At 51.6% G+C, this 20,554-nt stretch overlaps 1 protein-coding gene across 1 annotated transcript; it reads left to right on the forward strand.

Moving 5' to 3' along the window:
* The first annotated feature begins 2,607 nt into the window (after positions 1-2,607).
* Rnaset2 (ribonuclease T2) lies at positions 2,608-20,554 on the forward strand. Its single transcript, XM_042689716.1, has 9 exons — positions 2,608-2,810; positions 6,663-6,723; positions 9,231-9,283; positions 10,776-10,833; positions 12,844-12,914; positions 15,170-15,283; positions 18,696-18,741; positions 19,318-19,392; positions 20,269-20,554. The coding sequence occupies exons 1-9, from the start codon at positions 2,713-2,715 to the stop codon at positions 20,467-20,469; spliced, it is 777 nt and encodes a 258-aa protein (XP_042545650.1). The 5' UTR covers positions 2,608-2,712; the 3' UTR covers positions 20,470-20,554.

Here is a 20,554-nt window from a genome sequence, read left to right on the forward strand (position 1 = left end):
AGTGCAAAATTACGATTACAAAGTGATGTACAGGGTCTTGGGAGGCCCCTGCCTCATTTGTTTCACAATCAGTGCGCTTGGTGGGGAAGGAGAGAACAGGGGAGATGGCGTGACCATCCCAGGTCAGCTCTATCCTAGGAACACAGACACTGTCTTCTTCTGTGGGACTACAAGTGGAATTGAAACAGTAAAAGGCTTGGCATCCCTCTGAACACTGAACACTTCTCTCTGCAGTCACCTTACAGCTGACCTTGGAATTGAGGAAGGACAAGATTGACCAATAACATCTTGTGACTACCCCAAGCAACAATGACTTCCTTATCAAGACACACCCTGCCTGGTGATCAACTGGACTACACCAGACCACTCCAGTGATCACGACTGTAAGGTCCGTTCCCGGATGGCTAGCAGAGATTCCACCCTTCTAGCAGCAAAGTCTCCACCCAGTACCTGCGTTACCTAGGCAACTGGGACATCTGGAAGAGGTCACATCTGAATTTGATGTGGCCACACCTTTCTCCGCCCATACCCTAGATAAGGCCTAGCCCAGGCCCAGACGCTCTCTCTGCTCTTTTCTAGCTCTTTCCTTCTCTTCTCTTTCCCAGCTCTCTTCTCTTTCCTAGCTTGCTCTTTCCCAGATGCTCTCTTTTCTAGCTCTTTTCTCTCTCTTTCCCAGCTCTCCCAGCTCTCTTTCCCAGGCTTTTCCCCACCATGTGGTGGACCAAGATGGCCTGGTGCCAGCCAGAACGATGAATAAACCTACCCCTTACCTGAATACCACGTGTGTGGTAATGTTCTTACTTGGCTACTTCTTTTTAAAAACCTAACAAGGACTGTCCAGTGATCATGCACCTGCCTCACCCCTGGCCCGTTCTTCTGCTGAAGCCTAAAGCTCTGGTCTGCATCCAGAAGCGGGGCCACAGTGCTTCCCTTGCCTCTTCCAAGGCTGTGCTGGGCTATAGAAGGAATCTCATTTCTCTGCCTTCACCACTGCTCTTCACTAGGCATCTTGGGGAGAGGACTTCGGAGCTGGACCTAAGGCCTGGAGCTCCTGTATCATCCTTCACACTGCAGGTGACAAAGCTAAATCTTATCTGAGCCCACAGCAAAGGTTAAAAACAAACATTCGGGGTTCTGGAAAATGTCCTATCGCAAGGGGCCCCCGACTGACTTTACAAAAACACTGCTTAACCTAACCTTGGCTGAGCCTATTTTTCCTCAGGCTCACCCCGGGTTGGGGAGCTGACCTCTCCAGAGAAGCCAGCTACAGGTGCAGTTTCTGTGATTCATGGCCTCAGGAAGTTGCCCCAACCCTGGTCTTCCTATCCCCCTCTCCCATTGCCCCCTCCTTCAGCTTCCTAGTTTCCTCACAAAATCACAGATCCCTGAGATCCACACACAGATGTCAAGATGATTCGCCAAAGGAGTCTCCTAAAATGCACGTTGTGGCACGGCTTTATTTTAGTCCCACAGGATCAAGTGTTGGGGAGAAACGTGTTCTGCCCCCTCGAAATGGGAGTGGTCACAAGGGTGCCTCTTATCAGCGGCCTTCATGTTTTCCAGTGGGGTGGGGGTGGACTGGTCAGCTAGGCTACCAGCTCCTAACGCGCAGCCAATGTTCTGGGTAGCCAAGAGGGTGTTGCTTAGTGTTCTAGAACAGGGAGCTGTCTCTAGGCTCCAAACTTAGAGCGCGGGAGGGTGAACTTGGCACTTAGGGATTTAAGAGTGGCCAGGTTTTTACCATTTTAAAGGAGAGGGTACTTCTAGGTCACAAGCCTCCTTCCCGTGCCACATAAACAGATAACGCACCCCAGGCAAGCACTCTACCACCGAGCCACATTCCCAGACCCAAAACTCTTTTGTGCTAGTCCTGGGGCTTAAACTCAGGGTCTGGGCACTGTCCCTGAGCTGCTTTTGCTCAAGGCTGGCGCTCTACCACTTGAGCCACGGCACCACGCCCGGCTTTTTCTGTGAATGTGGTGCCAGGGAATCGAACCCAGGGCCTCAGGAGCGCTCCCCCACGAGCCGCCTTCCCAGCCTGTTCCTGTGGCACTGAGTTTCTCAGGGAGAGCATCAAAGCTGGCCCTGGGAGGCCTTGGCCGCGGGGCGGCGACGGCGTGGGACGGGCCCTCGGGGCTCGGGACCGTCTGTCAGGTGGACAGGGGGCGTGGCTCCGGGGCGTGCCCATCCGGCCAGAAGGCGTGGCGCCGGGATATTGAGGCGTGGCGTCTGGACAGGGAACAAGTCCTTCCTGTGGGACTGGGGCGTGGCGTCGGTCTTGGGGGCGTGGCGTATGGGCATGGGGCGAGTTGTTCGCGTGGGATGGGGCGTGGCGTCGGCCTTGGGGGCGTGGCGTATGGGCATGGGGCGAGTTGTTCGAGTGGGATGGGGCGTGGCGTCGGTCTTGGGGGCGTGGTGTATGGGCATGGGGCGGCTTCTTCGCGTGGGATGGGGCGTGGCGTCGGCCTTGGGGGCGTGGTGTATGGGCATGGGGCGGCTTCTTCGCGTGGGATGGGGCGGTGTCGGGGGCGCGTCCTCTGGCTGCGGTACTCGCTGCTCCGCTAGGCGAGCGGAAGTGGTGAGGGAGAGGTACGCAGCCTCGGTCGCCCGGCGCGCCGGGCGCGGGGTCGGCTGAGGCGGACGCTCGGGTCCGGGGTTGGGCGGCTGTGGGAGCCCGCGGGGAGAGAGCCGTGAGAGCTTCGTCCGGCTGCCATGGCGTCCCCGCCGCGCGGCGCGCTCCGGGGCTGGGGCCTGGCGCTGTGCTGGGGGCTGGCGCTGTGCTGCCTATGCCGCGCGGGCCCGCTGTGGAGGTGAGCGCGGGCCGGGGCCGGGGCCGGGGCGGCGGAGGGGAGCGCGGGCCCGCTGTGGAGGTGAGCGCGGGCCGGGGCCGGGGCCGGGGCGGCGGAGGGGAGCGCGGGCCCGGGCCGGGGCGGCGGAGGGGAGCGCGGGCCGGGGCCGGGGCCGGGGCCGGGGCCGGGGCGGCGGAGGGGAGCGCGGCCCGGGGCCGGGGCGGCGGAGGGGAGCGGGGCCGGGGCCGGGGCGGCGGAGGGGAGCGCGGGCCCGGGCCGGGGCCGGGGCGGCGGAGGGGAGCACGGGCCGGGGCCGGGGCCGGGGCCGGGGCGGCGGAGGGGAGCGCGGGCCGGGGCCGGGGCCCGGGCCGGGGCGGCGGAGGGGAGCGCGGGCCCGCTGTGGAGGTGAGCGCGGGCCGGGGCCGGGGCCGGGGCGGCGGAGGGGAGCGCGGGCCGGGGCCGGGGCGGCGGAGGGGAGCGCGGGCCGGGGCCGGGGCGGCGGAGGGGAGCGCGGGCCGGGCCCGGGGCCGGGGCCGGGGCGGCGGAGGGGAGCGCGGGCCGGGGCCGGGGCCGGGGCCGGGGCCGGGGCGGCGGAGGGGAGCGCGGGCCGGGGCCGGGGCGGCGGAGGGGCGGCGGAGGGGAGCGCGGGCCGGGGCCGGGGCCGGGGCGGCGGAGGGGAGCGCGGGCCGGGGCCGGGGCCGGGGCGGCGGAGGGGAGCGCGGGCCGGGGCCGGGGCGGCGGAGGGGAGCGCGGGCCGGGGCCGGGGCGGCGGAGGGGAGCGCGGGCCGGGGCCGGGGCGGCGGAGGGGCGGCGGAGGGGAGCGCGGGCCGGGGCCGGGGCGGCGGAGGGGAGCGCGGGCCGGGGCCGGGGCGGCGGAGGGGAGCGCGGGCCGGGGCCGGGGCGGCGGAGGGGCGGCGGAGGGGAGCGCGGGCCGGGGCCGGGGCGGCGGAGGGGAGCGCGGGCCGGGGCCGGGGCGGCGGAGGGGCGGCGGAGGGGAGCGCGGGCCGGGGCCGGGGCGGCGGAGGGGAGCGCGGGCCGGGGCCGGGGCCGGGGCGGCGGAGGGGAACGCGGGCCGGGGCCGGGGCGGCGGAGGGGCGGCGGGCGCCCCGGTGCCTAGGCTGCAGGACGCCGCAGTTCCTCGCCGCCCTCCGGGGCGGTGGTCGGTCGGGAAGCGCGTGGGAGCACGGCTGCGGACGCCCCGAGGCGCTCAGGCCCCGACGCGCGGCCGCGACGCTGCGGGTGTTTTCTTCTGCTTTTCTTTCGTTCAGGGGAGGCCCCGCCCTGCAGAGGCGGCCGGGCCCGGGCACGGGAACCGGGAGCCGCCGGGGCCGGGGCACGGGAACCGGGAACGGCCGGGGCACGGGAACCAGGAGCCGCCGGGCCGGGGCACGGGAACCAGGAGCCGCCGGGCCGGGGCACGGGAACCAGGAGCCGCCGGGCCGGGGCACGGGAACCGGGAACCGCCGGGGCACGGGAACCGGGAACGGCCGGGGCACGGGAACCGGGAGCCGCCGGGGCATGGGAACCGGGAACCGCCGCGGTCACGGCACCGGCACCGGCCGGGCAGAGCGGGTTCCAGGACCCAGGAGGGCTCGGCCCTTTCCTGGAGGGAGGCGACGGGACGGCGGCCCGGGCGGCGTCCCCTCCGCAGCCGGCCTGACTCAGGCGCCGCTGGAGGCTGCGGGGACGTTTCCCGGGCCGGGCCGGCCTCCCAGACCCCTCTGCCTGCGCCCGCGGAGCCCCCGGGAGCCCGCCTGCGCCCGCGCCCGCGCCCGCGGAGCCCCCGGGAGCCCGAGGTCAGGGACGGCCAAGCCCCTCAGGGCAGCCCCTGTTTCGCTCCTCTCACCCGGAGAGCTTGTCTCCTCAGTTCAGACCCAGTCTGATTTTCAGAGCTGCTCTTCGCCGTTTGGTGTTTCCGCGGGGCACGGCGGCTTGAGCGCGGGCTTCACTTGTCAGGTCAAGTCCAGAGGGCGGCTTTGTCTTCATGCACCTGTGTAGCTGGGGTGAGAAACCACCATGCCCACCCAGCCTTTTTGTTGAGACGGGGTCTCACTAACTTTTTTCCTGGGCTGGCCTCAAATCGTCCTCCTCCTAATAGTAGTCCACCTTCTAAGTAGTTGGGATTACAGGTAGAGCCATGGCACCAGGACTTGGCTTCTTGACTGTAAAATCTATACTTACCAGTATTCAGTTATTTCCTAAAGCAATATGTAGCATGATCTACTTTACTCCAAATCATCACTTCCAAAGTGTAATGTATTCTGAGTTAACTGTCAGTTGGACTGCTGACTTTGTCCATTTATATATATTATTTTTGCCAGCTGTGCTTTGTACTCTGATGTCTCTGTGTGTGATGTGGTTAGAGGCCTCTTTGTGTGTGTGTGTGTGTTGTTGCTGTTGTTACTGTAGGGAAGTACCTGGGACCAGCTGCTTAGGAAGGGAAGAGGTTTATGTAGCTTTCAGTTCTGGAGGTCCTCTGGCATGACACCAGCAGAACTCAGCTCTGGTGAGGACCTCACAGTACCTTGGCAGGGGCATGAAGCAGAGAAGTCACTAGAAGTGACTAGCCAGAGACTGAAAGGCTGTTTTATGAAAACTGTCCCCTGGAGAGCTAGCCAGGTCACAAGCAAAACATTGAATCCTTCCAGAAGGTGCGCCCCAGTTAACAAAGGGCCTCCATTAGCCCCCACCTCTTAAGGGGCCAACTGCCACTGGACCAGGCCCCACCAAGTAAACCTCAGGGGGAGGACACATTCTACCCACAGGAGGCCTCCTGCAAAGGAGCTGTGAGCAGTTCACTGTGACTTGTCTCTTTGATGGAGGAGCTGTGTTCAGGTAATACAGTGACATGGCACGGGCATGTCTGATCTTCCAGGCCCAGTGCCCTGGCTGTGCTTGTAACCACTCTTGTAGTTTCTGAAGTAGCACATGTCACGAATTCTGCAGAGCAGCTGATTGCTGACCTAAAAGCCGACAGTGATAAGCCGGGCGCTGGTGGCTCACGCCTGTAATCCTAGCTACTCAGGAGGCTGAGATCTGAGGATCGCGGTTCAAAGCCAGCCCGGGCAGGAGAGACCGTGAGACTCCTATCTCCAATAAACCACCAGAAAACAGGAAGTGGTGCTGTAGCTCAAGTGGTAAAGCGCTCGCGTTGAGCTGAAGAGCTGAGGGACAGCACCCAGGCCCAGAGTTCAAGCCCCACGACCGACGGAACGAAAAAAAAAAAAAGCCGACAGTGATGGTTCCAGTAGCTTTATGCTAGCTAGTTCAGCTCATGTTTTGTTGCTATGTGGATTACTAGAGCCCACTTTTCAGAACCTTGTGGAATCAAATATAGCTAAGGGGGCATGAGTCTGTATTCCTCAATTGCTGAATGTCCTTAGGAGAATGGTATGTAGTAGTTCACCTGCCTTCAGCAGGGCTCTTCCTGGCTGTACTCTTGTCAGTATTTGCTACCTGTTCTACCTTTCATGATCCAGTGTTCATTCCCTCCTCTTGGAATGTTACTTTGGGAACTGGGAATTTGTTCCTGGTGATAGCCTAGTCCCACACACTCATTGTCCAGTGGATGGATCAATTACATTTTTTCTTTTTTGGACTCAGGCATTGCACTCTTTCTTGACTTTCTCACTTAAGGTTGGTGCTGTCACTTGATCCATACCTCCAGTTCCAGCTTTTTGCTGCTGAAGTGGAGGTAAAAGTCTGATGGACTTCTTTGTTATTCGCAGGCTGACTTTAAACTTGGATCCTCAGATTTTGGTCTCTGGAGTAGGGTTACAAGTGTGAGCCATTAGTGCTGGGCTGATTTCTTTAAAGAAATTCAGTCTTGTACTTACAAATAGTCCTGAAAACCATGCTTTTGTCTTTTAATAGTGGCAACCATGAGTGGAAAAAACTCATTTTGACTCAGCATTGGCCTCCAACAGTGTGCAAGGTGAGTTCTTCTGTCTTACCTCGTGTATGATCCCGTAAAGCCCAGTGAGACACAAATAGGCCTGACTCGTCTCCTCTCTCCATGCTGAGTGTCTTATTTGTCTCCCAGGAATGGGAGGGAGTGGACTACAGTTGCCTGTCTCCTGCCTGTTCTGCGTGATGCGGATCACACCCCCACTTGAGAGTGGCTTCTCTCTGTCTGTGGTTCTGTCTTGTCTCAGCCACTTCTACGGTGCCCTTGCTGAGGCTCTGCCTGTTGGAGCAGCGCCAGCCGCGTGCCCACTCCCAGTCTCTGCTCTGGCTCATCCTTCTCATTAGCAGTTTGAAAGACATTCCTGATATTTACTGCAAAATTACCCCAAGCTGGAACTAGGTTTATCAGTAGTGTTTCTGAAATTTTGGCTTGAGAGTTTTAAATTGTTAAGGTCTCTTAACGCCACAGGGTGGAGGGCAGTAGCTGGGAAGTGGAGGTGATGGGGGGTTGGTAGCTGGTACTTGAGGGTGTAACTCACTGAGGGTATTACTTGGTTGTTTCCTGCCCTTTATTTTGCTTGAACTTGGGGCTTGTGCTCGTTGCCTGACTTTTTTGCTTAAGGCTAAAGCTCTACTGCTGGAGCCACAGCTCCACTTCCAGCTTTAAAAAAAAAACTTTTAAAAATTGTTATTTTAAAGGTGATGTACAGAGGGGCCACAGTTACATAAGGCAGGTGATAAGTACATTTCTTTTTGGACTATGTCACCTGTTTCTTTCTCTCCATTGCCTGCTTTTTTGGTGTTAATTGGAGATAAGTCTCACAGATTTCCCTTCCCTTGCTTTAAATTACCATCCTCAGATCTCAGCCTCGTGAGTAGCTAGGATTATAGGCCTAAGCCACCATTGCCCAGCCTAATCCTACTCTGCAGTGCTGGTCCTGGGGCTTGAACTCAGGGCCTGGTCCCTGAGCTTTTTTGCTTAAAGCTAGCACTCTACTACTTGAGCGATAGCTTGGCTTCTGGCTTTTTGGTGGTTAAGTGGAGATAAGAGGCTCATGGCTTTGAACTGTGATTCTCAGATCTCAGCCTCCTGAGTAGCTAAGATTACAGGTACCTAGCTCTAATTCTACTCTTGACCTGGAAACTGCTCTGTAACATTATCTCCACTATTAGACTAGACACTATGGTTTCAATTTTCCAAACTTGACTTGCTGTCTCTTTTTTCTCTTCTACTGTTCCTACACGGAGTGAGTGGAATGAAAGTATGGGGCATGAACTCATAAGTTGGCTGGGAATCTGGTTGGCGTCCTGGGAACTGAGGAATAGTGAAGTCCTTGGCTCCAGCCAGAGGACCCGTGTACAGAAGAAGAACTGAGGCTCAGGACCAGGCTGCTTGGCCTGGCCTGTGTGAGAAAAGTAGGTCTGTCCACTGGTGAATGTGGCTGTGCAGGCAGCTGCCTTGCCTTGAGGCTTTAGAAGTGGGGCTTTAACAAAATTAGTGAGTTGAAGAAATTTCAAACAAGGTGACGATGGGGAAGATGTTCAGCCTGCCTTCCTCTGGCACTAGAAGCTGCCTGTGGGCTCCTGTCTGTAAGATATGCATGATAGGTGTAGGAACACACTTGTCATGGTCTGTACATGTCCTCAGTGTGTGGTACAGTCCCTCAGAGCCATAGTGTTTGCTGACTGAATGGAAGAAAGCAAGCTGACCCTTGACCGGGTTACTCCTGTCAAGGCAGGCACAGAAACCTGGACAAGAAGCTGAGCAAACACCCACATTCTGTGCTGTCTTTGCTCTTAGGGGCTGTGCAAGATGAAGGAAATGGGGTTTCCTTAGGCAAGGAATTGGGGTGCTGGTGGAGGGAAAGAAGGTGGCCTCTGTTCCTCCATTCCTGCGCTCAGTTGCCCAGTAGCAGGCAGCTCTCACCTGGCATCTGTCACCTGAACCAGGCCCTTGGTCATCCCTAGTCAGCCATGAAACTTCCTCTCCTGAGAAGCCATGCAGAGGGGACAAAGCTGGGGAAGGCAGAGCATGAGGCCTGTCAGCCAGCCAGGCTCCAAGTTCTAGGCTTCCTTTGCTCAGTCACAGGGTGGGGATGGAGGAGGGTGGCTCTTAGCTAAATCATTTGTAGGTCTCTGAAAAGGTTTTGCTATACTGAGATTTTTATCTTGACTTTGTCTTCCTTAGTGGAGGGCAAGGCTGTACTCCTGATTTTTACTTTATTGTGTTGGTTGGCTTCAAGTTTTCAGTACTGATTATGTCACAGATAGATTTGGACCTAATAGTGGCACAAGTTTGATTGTACTGGTATCAGCCTTTGTAGTTACTTGGTTCCCTCAGCTTCACTGTTAGAGGACAAGCCTAGAACATCTAGCCCTGATGTAGTTTTCTCATGAACACATTGCAGATATTGCTACCAATACCACATCACCTTATTGTATTAGTGTACCAATGTCTAGTTAGTCTATGAAAGAAAACAGAATTGCTAAGTGTATTTAAACAACGAACCATCTTCTTTGTGTCTTTTCTCCTAGGAAGGTAACAGCTGTCAAGACTCTCTGGATTACTGGACGATCCATGGACTATGGCAAGCATCTAGGGCCATAAAGCCTCATTAAAAGTCAGGAGAAGCCAGCCGACTTGAAATTCCAGCTTGAGTCTAGTCTTAATAAGTATACTTATTGTTTTTGATAGGAGTTTGTTCAGTAGACATGATCTTTATTTAGAAATATCTTGAGTCAGGCTGGGAAGGTGGCTCAGTGGCAGAGCACTTGCCTTGCATGCTCGAGGCCCTGGGTTCGATTCCTCAGCACCACATAAGCAAAAAGAAAAAAGCCGGAAGTGGCGCTGTGGCTCAAGTGGTAGAGCGCTAGCCTTGAGCTGAAGAGCTGAGGGACAGCGCCCAGGCCCAGAGTTCAGGCCCCACGACTGGACCCCCCCCCCCAAAAAAAAAAAAAAAAGAAATATCTTGAGTCATTTTAGCATAACCGTAATTTTGTTGTTTAATTCTACTTGGATAAAACAATCTCATTTACATATATGATACATTATCAGTATATAGTGATGCCTGTTTCTGTGTAGGGGGCTAACTTTGTTTTCCTGGTTTTATCCGCATTCTCACTAGGTAGTTTTTCTTTGTGCATGTGGTGTGTGGTGTTGTGCATGTGCTTGTGGTATTGAATTCTGCCTGTAAATTTGTTCCCTGGAAGGCTCTCTTATGGGAAGAGGGGTCCTCTTGGCTCCTTTGGTGCCTGTGTTTCTTGGGACCCTTCCTTCTGGAACCTGGGTAACTGGCTTCCAGTTCCACTTTTCCTCAGGCTTCTTAGGTGTCAACCTTTGTGCCCTTTTCTCTCTTAACTTTTGGCTCACTGCCTCTGCTGCCTTCCTGTGTCCTGGCTGTGTCTGCTCTTGATGGCATTTCATTTCTGAGGCTGGAATGAGAATCCACACAGCTTCTCTGACCTTCCAGGGTGCAGTGTCAGCCCTTGCCAGGCCTCAGCATCCTGGTCGGTGGGGCTCTGAGAGGTCTTAGGGTCAGTGTGGCGCCCTCTGAGCTGAGCAGCTCTGAGAAATGAGAGCTGATATGTCCAGAGTCAAACTTGGAAAGGCAGAATAAAATTCAGAAGCAAAGACTGTGAGAACATATTTTATACCGAAAAATAAAACCAGGTCATACTAGTCGACCTTGTTGTGGTCTGTCAGGCACTTTGTGAGCATGTCAGCTGTGCATATTATCGCTCTGCATGGTTACAGCATTTAGTGAGGCAAAGCATTTTGGAGTAGGGTCAGACAATTCCTAGGCTGCTAGCAAGTGCTGAGGCTGGGTTGGCTTCAGAGTTCCCCCTACTGGGCAATTTGTTGTACTTCTACTAAAAAACTGGCCAGGACATTCTGAACCCCATTTCTTTCCTCTTCAAAAGAAACTCAGTGTGTTTGTGTCTAAGCATTCTTTGTTAAACGTTGTGTGGGAAAATTAATTCTCAGTTAGGACTTCTTTTTTTGTTTGCTACAGATTTTAATGAAAATATAATGTCTTGTAAAAGCCGTCCTAACCCAAACTAATGTTTTTATATCTCAAGGCCTGATAAAGGAGAAGAATGTAATCGATCATGGCACTTTAATTTGGATGAAATTAAGGTACTAACTTTTAGTTGTATTTCTACTGCAAAAGAATGTTATATTACAGTAATTCTTCTCATAAGTATATATTCAAAGTCATGCTTAAAACATCAGGGTCATGAATATACTCATTTTAATTGAGCCCTTGCGGCCTTTTTAGTAATTACTGATAGTTAAAGTAATCCCATAAACTAAAAAAACAAAATACAGACTTTCCTCCTGTTCTGCCTGGGCCCAAGCCCAGCATGTGAGCTGTGGGCAGTGAGCTCAGAGAGGCAAAACATGTCTTGGTTGTGCAGACAGCCAGCCCCATAGTTCCCAGCACCCAAGGCTCCTGAGTCAGTACTGAAAGTGAGTATCTGGTGCATGTGTCATGGTGGACATCTCTAGACAGGGTCCAGAGAGTCAGCACGTGGCCCCTGGCATTGCCTTTCTAGCTATGGGTGGTAAGTGTTTCTAAATAGTGAATATGATCAAGGAACAGATGAGGAGGCCTTCCAGTATGAAAGTCGCTGTTAAAGAGTAATGTGGTAGAGCAGGCTGAGGGTGGAGCTCTTTGTTATAGTGCTTGCCTAGTGCTTGAGTCCTGCCTTCCATCCTCAAGGAACTAAGTTATAGGTTTAAGTTACAAGTTTACAAGAGTGGCACATGTGGTGTTTATTTGTTTGAGATACTTCACAAAGGAATATGGAACCTTCCTGCACAGGCTCAGCTTTCCTTGCTGTGTACCAGCAAGTCCTTGTAGAGTGTCATTCAGGAGAAGGAAAGTTGATGAATCTTGGGGAGGAAGGGGTATCATAACAAGCTGGCTGAATGACTTCTGCCTTGAGGGACTGCCAGTCTTGGTAGCCATGCCCCAGCTTACTCAGAACAGTGCTGGTTTGCTTCTGTTGCATAATGCACGATCAGTGTTTGCCCCACACAGAAGTGACCTGGTTTGACTGACTCTGTAAGTCATGCCCAGATGGCTGATGCCAGATTGAGAGGTGGCAGGTAAGCAAAGCAGTGAGACCCTGGGTGGATAACTTCGGTGAAGGGGCCCAGCACGGCTGTGTCCAGAGGGGACAGGGAGGCCAGGCACTGGTGTACTGACAGGAGGACCATCATGGGAGAGTGGGAGACAGGAGGCTAATGTTCTTCTAAGTTTATGGGTGATTTTTTGGGTCTGATGAGCACATGGGCATATAGAAATTGGAATTAGCGTAACCGCAGGAAGGTGCTAGCTGCCTGCTCAAGCCTTCTCTGCAAGGCTCTGCAAGTGTGTGTGTGCCTGTGCGTGTCACATTGTTTTCCCTATTAATGTCCTCCTTCAGTGTGTTGTATTTTATCAGAGTTGATGAGCCAGTTCTGACGCCTACCTGAAGTTATAGCTTGAATTAGCGCCCACGCCTGAGGTACACATTTATGAGTTTTGACAAGACTCGAGGACAGGTGTCCGGTGGAGCAATTTCACTGTTCTAATGATCCCAGGCCCACGTTTTCCTTCTCCCCCTTTCCTCCCAGGACCCATGGCAGCCCTTTCTCAAATGTTGGATAGTTGGAATTGTATATTATGTAGTTTTCATAAACATGCTTTTATGTTTCCTCCCTTGTTTTCATGATTTGATATCTATCTCTCTCCTCCCTCTCCCCTTCCTCTCTTACACCCCTCCCTTTGCCTGGCCTGGGGCTTGAACTCACTTGGGTGCTGTCCTTGAACCTTTTCTAGTGGTTAATTGGAGATGAGAGTCTCCCAGACTTTCCTGCCCAGGCGTGCTTATCTCTATATAGAACTGAGCATGATTTCACTGTCTATATGTATCACAGTTAGTTTAGCCACTCACCTATGAGAGCTTGTATTTTCACATGATTTTGTGCACTTAAATCTCATTCTCACATATATCTGGAGCACTTCATGCGGAATACATGTATAATAATTTCACATACCTAAATTAGTAGAACTTGAATTTTTTATGTATTAGTTTATTAAGTTTGCCCTCTAGGTTTTGGGTTTCTTAGGTCTTGCAGAGGCTTTTGTTTTTAACACAGGATCTTTTGCGGGACATGAAGATATACTGGCCCGATGTACTTCATCCACATTCCAATCGCAGCCAGTTCTGGTAAGTGCAGGTTTCTGGCAGTCATATCACACATTTAAAGCACAAGTGTGTAGAGCTTCCTCAGAGAGTATTAAATGACAGCTGTGTGGGAGGCACAGAAAACAGGCAGTGGGAACTGTCTTCTAAGGCTCAGCTGTATCGACAGTTTTTATGCACCCACCGATGATGTTTGTGCTTTATATTTTGTGTGTGTGCCAGTCCTGGGCTTGAACTCAAGGCCTGGACTTTTTTGCTCAAGGCTTGAGCCACAGTTCCACTCCTGGCTTTTTGTTGGTTAATTGGAGATAAGAGTCACAGACTTTCCTACCTGGTCTGGTGAGGTTTACAGGCATGAGCCACCAGGTTTGGGTCATTTTAGTTTGGCAGTTTAGCTTCATGCATTGTGTTTGGGTCTGAGTAACTCCTGAGAAGTAGGTGTCTCTCATTGCCTTGATGATGAGTCCCAAGATATCTGTCCTTGTGCCCAACTCTTCTTGGAGGGCTAGTTAGGACATCTCTGCATATAGATGGCAGCACTCTAAAGCACCCTGGGTAGTAACTATATGACTGTACTTCTGCATTACTGTAGTTCAAATATTTTGTCCTAAATCATTTGCAATTAGAAATTCTTTTTATATTGGTAAAATATCCAATTGAAAGTAACATGTGGCTAAGTATTTTGAACTGTAGCTTTAACACATTATAGCTCTAATATCTGTTGAGTTGTTTGCTTCAAAAATAATCGTTAAGCTGAGTGCCAGTGGCTTATACCTATAATCCTAGCTTCTCGGGAGATGAGCTCTGAGGATTGTGGTTTGAAGCCAGCCTAGCCACAAGGCACAAAATCTGAAAGGCTCTTATCGCTATTAACCAATAAAAAGGTGGAACTGTAAGTATAGCTTAAGTGTACCAGCTACAAACAAATTGCTGAGAAGCTCTTAAGTTCAAGTCCCAGTACTGGCATTAAAAAAAAAAAGTTGACATTTGGATGTTACTGGGATTTGAACTCAAAGCCCTGTGTGACACCAGTTGCAATGTGCCCCAGACCTAGCAACTGTAACTCATTCTTCTCCCCAGGAGACCTATACACTTGGTTCCAGTATTCTTGTTTTGCCAATACTAAGTCACTCATAGTTTGGGTTTCACTATGTTAGCTTGAAAGAATATCCATTTTCTGTTCCATAGAACATGGAGAGCTAGGAAGTAGTTCACTCTAGAAACTATTCTACGTAAAGCTATTCATCTGTCTTGATCTTTCTTGTGTTCAAATCCTGTTTTCTTAGTTAGGTCTGAGTGACATATTACCTTTACTCCATGCATTTATTTAAAACAGGTATAGGAGGTGAATTTTACCAGTAAGGTGATGCACATTTAGATTGTAGTTTTAGATACTACATGTAAGTGCATTATAAATGGTTGTGTGACTGTTAATTCAAATGATGAATCACTCACTGACAAAGCTGAACAAACTTGACTCGTGTTTTGTTTTCCATGCTAACAAGCTTGCATCTGAACTGACAAGGTGTAGGCTACTCCAGGTGGGTATGCTTTCTGCCTGGCAGGGTAGGATAGGGAGGGCCTTGATCTTAGAATCAGGTTCCAGCTCTGGGACAGCCTGGCTGTGCCCTTCAGCAAGTAGTCACTCAGCGGCTCAGCGCTTCATTTTTCCCATTTCTTGACTGGCAATGAGTGGTGTTTTCCTCTTGCAGAGTTGTGAGAAAACCAAGTGAGGAGCGTGACACTAATGCACAGGAATGTAAGGAAAGTGACACTTTCCTTAATGTAATGTGTTGCCAGGATTCTCTGGAATATAAATTGTTCTTTACATGTATTTAGTCAGGCTGCCTTGTGTGTTGCAGTCCTCCAGGGTGGCTTTTCAAGCTGAGGGGTTAGTTGAGGTGGACATGGGCAGTGGCCGAGGCAGACCTGACCTCCTGAGCCATTTGCCCTTCCTTGGCTCCTGTAGAAGGGACAGGTTGACTGCCCTGCGGCTCCCTGGCTGTCAGTACCAGTTCTGCTGGAGACCACACTCCACAGCGCGACTTGGTGGGTGGCTGAACAGTGGTGTGTTCTTTTTCCTCAGCACTGGCTGGTTAACTGAGCAAGCTGTGAGTGTAGAGATGAGTTCTCTTCGGGGTCTGTCACGTGTTATTGGAGCCTTGGTCTCAGCTGGGAGACGCATGTAATTGCCTAGGTTGCATATAAGGAAAGGAAGGCATGTGCATGTGGCAGCTGTGCTGGGCACATGTGTCTGAGCACCCTTGTGAACCCCACAGGAAGCATGAGTGGGACAAGCACGGTACCTGCGCCGCCGAGGTGGACGCCCTCAACTCTGAGAAGAAGTACTTTGGGAAGAGCCTGGACCTGTACAAACAGGTCGACCTCAACAGGTGGGTGAATCCCTCACTCTAGACCGTGGGGCTGTTTTCTCTGGTACCCTGAAAGGGTGGTGACGGTCCACTTCCTGGGAAAGACTCCAGCACCCCCCACCCCACCCCAATACTTTTGCAGTTATTCCAGATTGTAACCCCACAGGCAGGTATGGACTTAGCTGCCTGACTTGTCAGAGTTGGCCCCAAGGAGACAGAGGCTGACCAGGCACACTGCCACTTCTGACAATGACCCCATGTTAACAGGATCGTTTCCCCAGAGACATTGGACACCATAAGCCTTCCCCTCCTGGACACAGGGGAGCGGGCCTTTAGGCTCTAGAGTGAGGCAGTCTTTGTGGACTTGTTTCTACTCGCCTTCACCTCTGTGTTGGGAAGGGGGCTATGTTGTTAACCATACAAGAGCTGAGGACTTGTGAGGATGGCATGCCCTGCCGGGGCCGTGGTCTAGCATCTTCACGGTCAGAGTCTGGGTGCCCAGACCTTAGGCCAGCCTGTCCCTCCCACCGGACACTTAGGTTGTGCTAAGGGTGCTAGGCATATTTATTGTCCTACTTGTGACAAGCTGGTGACCTGGTGGTTTAGAAATGTGACAAGGCAGAGTGAGGACAGCATCAGCTTGAAAGGTGGCCTGTGATAGGCTGGATAGGGAAGCTTCTGGAATCTACCCTTCCCCAGGTTGAAGGTCTGAGAAGGTGGGTTAGGGCTAGGGTTATGGATGGGATTAGTGCCTTATGAAAGAAGACCCCAGGGAACTGTAGAGCTAGCTGATAGCAAGAAGTGCCCTCTGTGAGAAGTGGGCTGTCCTCAGATCTGCCAGGCCTTCATGCAGATCAGCCTTCATGCAGATCAGCCTTCATGCAGGCCTGCCTTCATGCAGGTCTGCCTTCATGCAGATCACCCTTCATGCAGATCACCCTTCATGCAGATCAGCCTTCATGCAGGCCTGCCTTCATGCAGATCAGCCTTCATACAGATCTGCCTTCATGCAGATCAGCCTTCATGCAGGTCTGCCTTCATGCAGATCAGCCTTCATGCAGGTCTGCCTTCATGCAGGTCAGCCTTCATGCAGGTCTGCCTTCATGCAGATCAGCCTTCATGCAGGTCAGCCTTCATGCAGGTCAGCCTTCACTTCATGCAGATCAGCCTTCATGCAGATCAGCCTTCATGCAGATCTGTCTTCACTTCATGCAGATCAGCCTTCATGCAGATCAGCCTTCAGGTAGATCAGCCTTCACGTAGATCAGCCTTCATGCAGATCTGCCTTCATGCAGATCAGCCTTCATGCAGGTCAGCCTTCATGCAGATCAGCCTTCATGCAGATCAGCCTTCATGCAGATCTGCCTTCATGCAGATCAGCCTTTTAGCCTCCAGAAGTATGAGAAACAAATGCCTGTTGATTACTTTTTTTTAAGCAGGAAAAAGGGGGTCAGATTATACAGCATTTGCATTGCTGCTTTTAACTGTACAGCTGCTTTAGCTAGAGTTCTCCTTCAGATGACAATATCCCAGGAGCCTTTGCTCTAAAAGCACATTTAAAGGGATGAATCAAAGCTAAAAGATGAGTAAACCTCCATTGCTTCCGTGCACATCTGCCCTGCCTCATCTGCTCAGATGACGTCTCACCACCTCAAGCACATTATGTTCTGTGTCATTTTGATCCAAAACAGCTGGGACTTGAATTGGTAGATCAGCAGTGGGACAAAAGAGGCTGAGTGCCTTTGGGGAGGGTGAAATACCTCAGAGAGCACCCTAAAAATGAGTTTAAAACTAGCAGCTGCCAGAACACAAGATGTGCGTGTGTGCATGCATATGTATTTGTGTGTGTGTGTACGTGTACATGTACACACGTGCACACTGGTTCTGGGACTTGAACTCAGGGTCTGGGCACTGTCCCTGAGCTTTTTGCTTAAGGCTACACTGTACCATTTGAGCTACACTCCACTTTGAGCTGCTTGGGTGATTTATTGGACTTTACTACACAGCCTGGATTCAAACTTCAGATCTCAGCCTCCGAAGTAGCCGGTATTACAGGCAGAAGCCACCTGGCGGCTGAGCACAGGGTTTTAAGCACACCCTTCAGTCCTGGTTCTGACACATACTAGTATAATTGGCCATCTTAGATCTTAGATCCTAATTCTCTGAAGTGAAATGAAAGGATAGGTTGCCCTCAGATTTTGAAGTCTCTTCTAGCTCTTAAAATCTGTATTTAGTGTGTATATTAGGAGCTTTGAAACCAGTACCAGGTCTAGGACCCAGTGCATCTGGATTGAGGAATGTGTTGGAATCACTTCCTCTCCTAAAACAAGACAACAAACACTTCAAAAGCGGTTGTGAGGTGTCACTGAGAGCATGTCCTGCCCCCATGTGAGGTTTTACTGAGAGCAGGTCTTCGTGAGACCTCACTCTTGGGGATTCTCTTGGGAAGCCCAGAGAGTTAGAGTTAAAGAGAAAGTGATTTCACTCTTAAGATGAACACTAGAAGATGCAGTGCTGCTCTCTGTGCTAGGGACATCTCACTTCTGTGTTCACCTGTACCAGGAGGATGCCACCCAGTAGAATACAGTGAAACCACAGATGTTAGTGCTGTATTTCCCAGTAACGTCACTGAGAAGAGCAAAAATATAGGCTAATATCAATATTTTATGTAACCTAGTTTATCCGAGATGTTATTGTGTGACTTAACCTCTGTAGAAGTTAAAATCTTGTATGCATGTTTGGCACTGATAGCATAGGGACAGTGTGACACATTCACGTAGAAATGGCATTTCTGGGGCTTTGAGGGCCCACCCAGGGTCCCTTCCTACCTACCACCTATATCTTGCTCCCACCTCCTCCTGCTCATCCCAGAAGTACTGCGGCAGGTGAGTAGCCAGAGAGCAAGCTGTGGCTTTGCTTCCCATGTGGGGCTATAATCCAGAATGGTCTCGGGGGTGGGGGGTGTTGACAGGGCTACAGAGGATCCCTGTGGATGGTGGGTGGGGGATTCATCTTTCCTCCAGAATGTAGCAAGCTTATTAATGAAGTCAGTGGGTTTCTCCTGGCTGTGTTTTAGGAAAAGACTTAAGGACATAGTCATTTAACATAGTTGGCCTCAGGATGAATCTCAGAATCCACAGTCAGACATGGGCTATCTTTTAGCACAGGTGTGGCCAGTAGATGGGGCTGGTGGGGCTTCTGCACCTTGCATGGTCTCTGGGGTGCTGTTGGGGTTCAGGTTCTGGAAGGTATCTGTCTATGTGGTAGTGTGTGTGCTGGGATGGGCAAAGGCTTGCATAAAGGTGATTGCTGTCTTGTTGACAGATTTATTGCCAGAAGTCATAGGGGAAAAAAATCTTAATTTTTACTACAAAATACCATGTTTGAAAAGGAACATGGACCATTACAGAACTGTTTTTTTGTTTGTTTTCAGTGTACTCCTAAAATTTGGAATTAAGCCATCAATCAATTACTATAATGTAAGTGTTGCCTTTACCTCTACTGTGCGTCACTGGGGACATCTAGCGGGTGCTAGCTTCCTGATTTTACAGTGACCCACACCACCCCTGCCGCCACTGTTGGTAGATATTACGTGTGTTCCGTCTCCATTTGTACACCAAGGAAGCACAGATTCATAGTCTGCTGAGTCATGTATGCTCCAGGTTCTTAGAGCTGGTGGATTAGGAGTTTGAAAATATATTCAGTGTTATAGTAGGCACGAGAAACTTTTTTTTTTTCATGATAAAAGTATATTAAGCACAGTCAGATCTTTTGGTGGGAAAGAATCTATAAAATGTAGTTGTCTGGGATTTTGGATATTCAGGCTGAACTCAGGGCCTCACACCTGCTAGGCAGGTGATCTGTCACTTGATCCACCCCCACAGCCCTGGTGGGTTGTCTGTTTTTGTCAACAGAGCTTTACCAGATTACAGCCACACACATGCATTATTCCAGCACATGTTATGTGCAGTTTCTCAAAGCCACGTGGCACTCAGCTCTGAACGGTAGGTTTTCCTGTTGAAGTTCTTTACTAATACACCTTTGTTTAATATCAGATTTCAGATTTTAAAGATGCCCTTACCAGATTCTATGGCGTGGTTCCTAAAATCCAGTGCCTCCTGCCAGAAAAGGTTGGATATGTGTCATATTTTATCACCTTTATCAAGAAGACAAAATTACTTTTCTCAACAGTTTGTCTTCACTGTGGAGTTTCCAGGACAGTTGCATTTGTGTGCATGTCTGTACCTGTATGCAGGTGTAGGCATGTACAATGTCTGTGACCAGATCTGAGTTTGTGCATGTGGGTGCATACACATGTGGACATGTGCTGTATATAAAAGTGGCCACATCTGAGTGTGTGCATACATGTGTGTAAGCACACTTATGTGGTCATGACTGTTGTGTGTGTGCAGGGCATTGTTCTTTGACACTGCTGGAATGGGTTTTTGTGTGTTCTCCCTAAGGAGAACATACTGCCAGGGAAGCGAAGCAGGGGGGAGGGGTGGAGGAAGAAGAGAGGTGTATCACTAGGTTAAAATTTCTAAGTTAAAAAGTCTCCAGGGTTTTATGATGCTAGTCCTAATTATTTTAGTTAACAATTATCTAACTTATAGAATAATTGCAGTTTCTTCTTTTAGCCAGTAAGGATAATATTCTCTTATCAGTTGGTATACTATTTTCTCTTTGCATATCCGGCCAGGTGCAGTGTGTGTGGTCTGGTCTGCGTGTACCTTTTCATCATTTTCCAAGTTGAAAGCACATCCCTTCACACAGGGCTGCCGGGCCGGCGGGGTGAATGGCTGGGTGACTAGGCACCTAGGCCCGAGCCTTAGCCCGCAGCTGCCCGTAGCAGCATGGCTTCAGCTGCACCTGTGCTTGTCAGCTCTGCTCCCAGGGTCTGCATCCACTGCTTTTGTCATCTTTAATCCAGTTCCAGAGTGTTCTGATGTTGAAACTGAGATGGCAGTGCAAGGACTGAACGCTAAAGGTCTACCTTTGTTTTCCAGGGAGAAGAGGTGCAAACCATTGGCCAGATAGAGCTGTGCTTCACCAAGGAGGACTTGCACTTGCGAAACTGCACTGAGCCTGGGAGGCAGCAGTCCCACAAGTGGGATGTGCAGCAGGCCAAGGGGGCTGCGGCTCAGGGGATGGTGGTGTGTGACGATGGCCCCATCTTCTACCCGCCCCCCACCAGGACCCCGCATTGATGCCCACATTTTGGAAATACCGTTTTCAAAGGAAGAGAAAGTCACAATTCACTACTTTCTAAAATGGACTCTAAAGCCCTTTTAA

Source organism: Dipodomys spectabilis, unplaced genomic scaffold, assembly GCF_019054845.1.
Source record: "Dipodomys spectabilis isolate Male_0828 unplaced genomic scaffold, ASM1905484v1 ptg000126l, whole genome shotgun sequence".
In the NCBI taxonomy this organism is placed as follows: Eukaryota; Metazoa; Chordata; class Mammalia; order Rodentia; family Heteromyidae; genus Dipodomys; species Dipodomys spectabilis.

Excerpts from the sequence above, each read along its gene's own strand:
- Rnaset2 (XM_042689716.1), top strand. The coding sequence starts at position 2,713 with ATGGCGTCCCCGCCGCGCGGCGCGCTCCGGGGCTGGGGCCTGGCGCTG. Across the intron at positions 2,811-6,662 it reads CGCGCGGGCCCGCTGTGGAG|TGGCAACCATGAGTGGAAAA; the intron begins GTGAGCGCGGGC and ends GTCTTTTAATAG. Across the intron at positions 9,284-10,775 it reads TGGACGATCCATGGACTATG|GCCTGATAAAGGAGAAGAAT; the intron begins GCAAGCATCTAG and ends TTATATCTCAAG.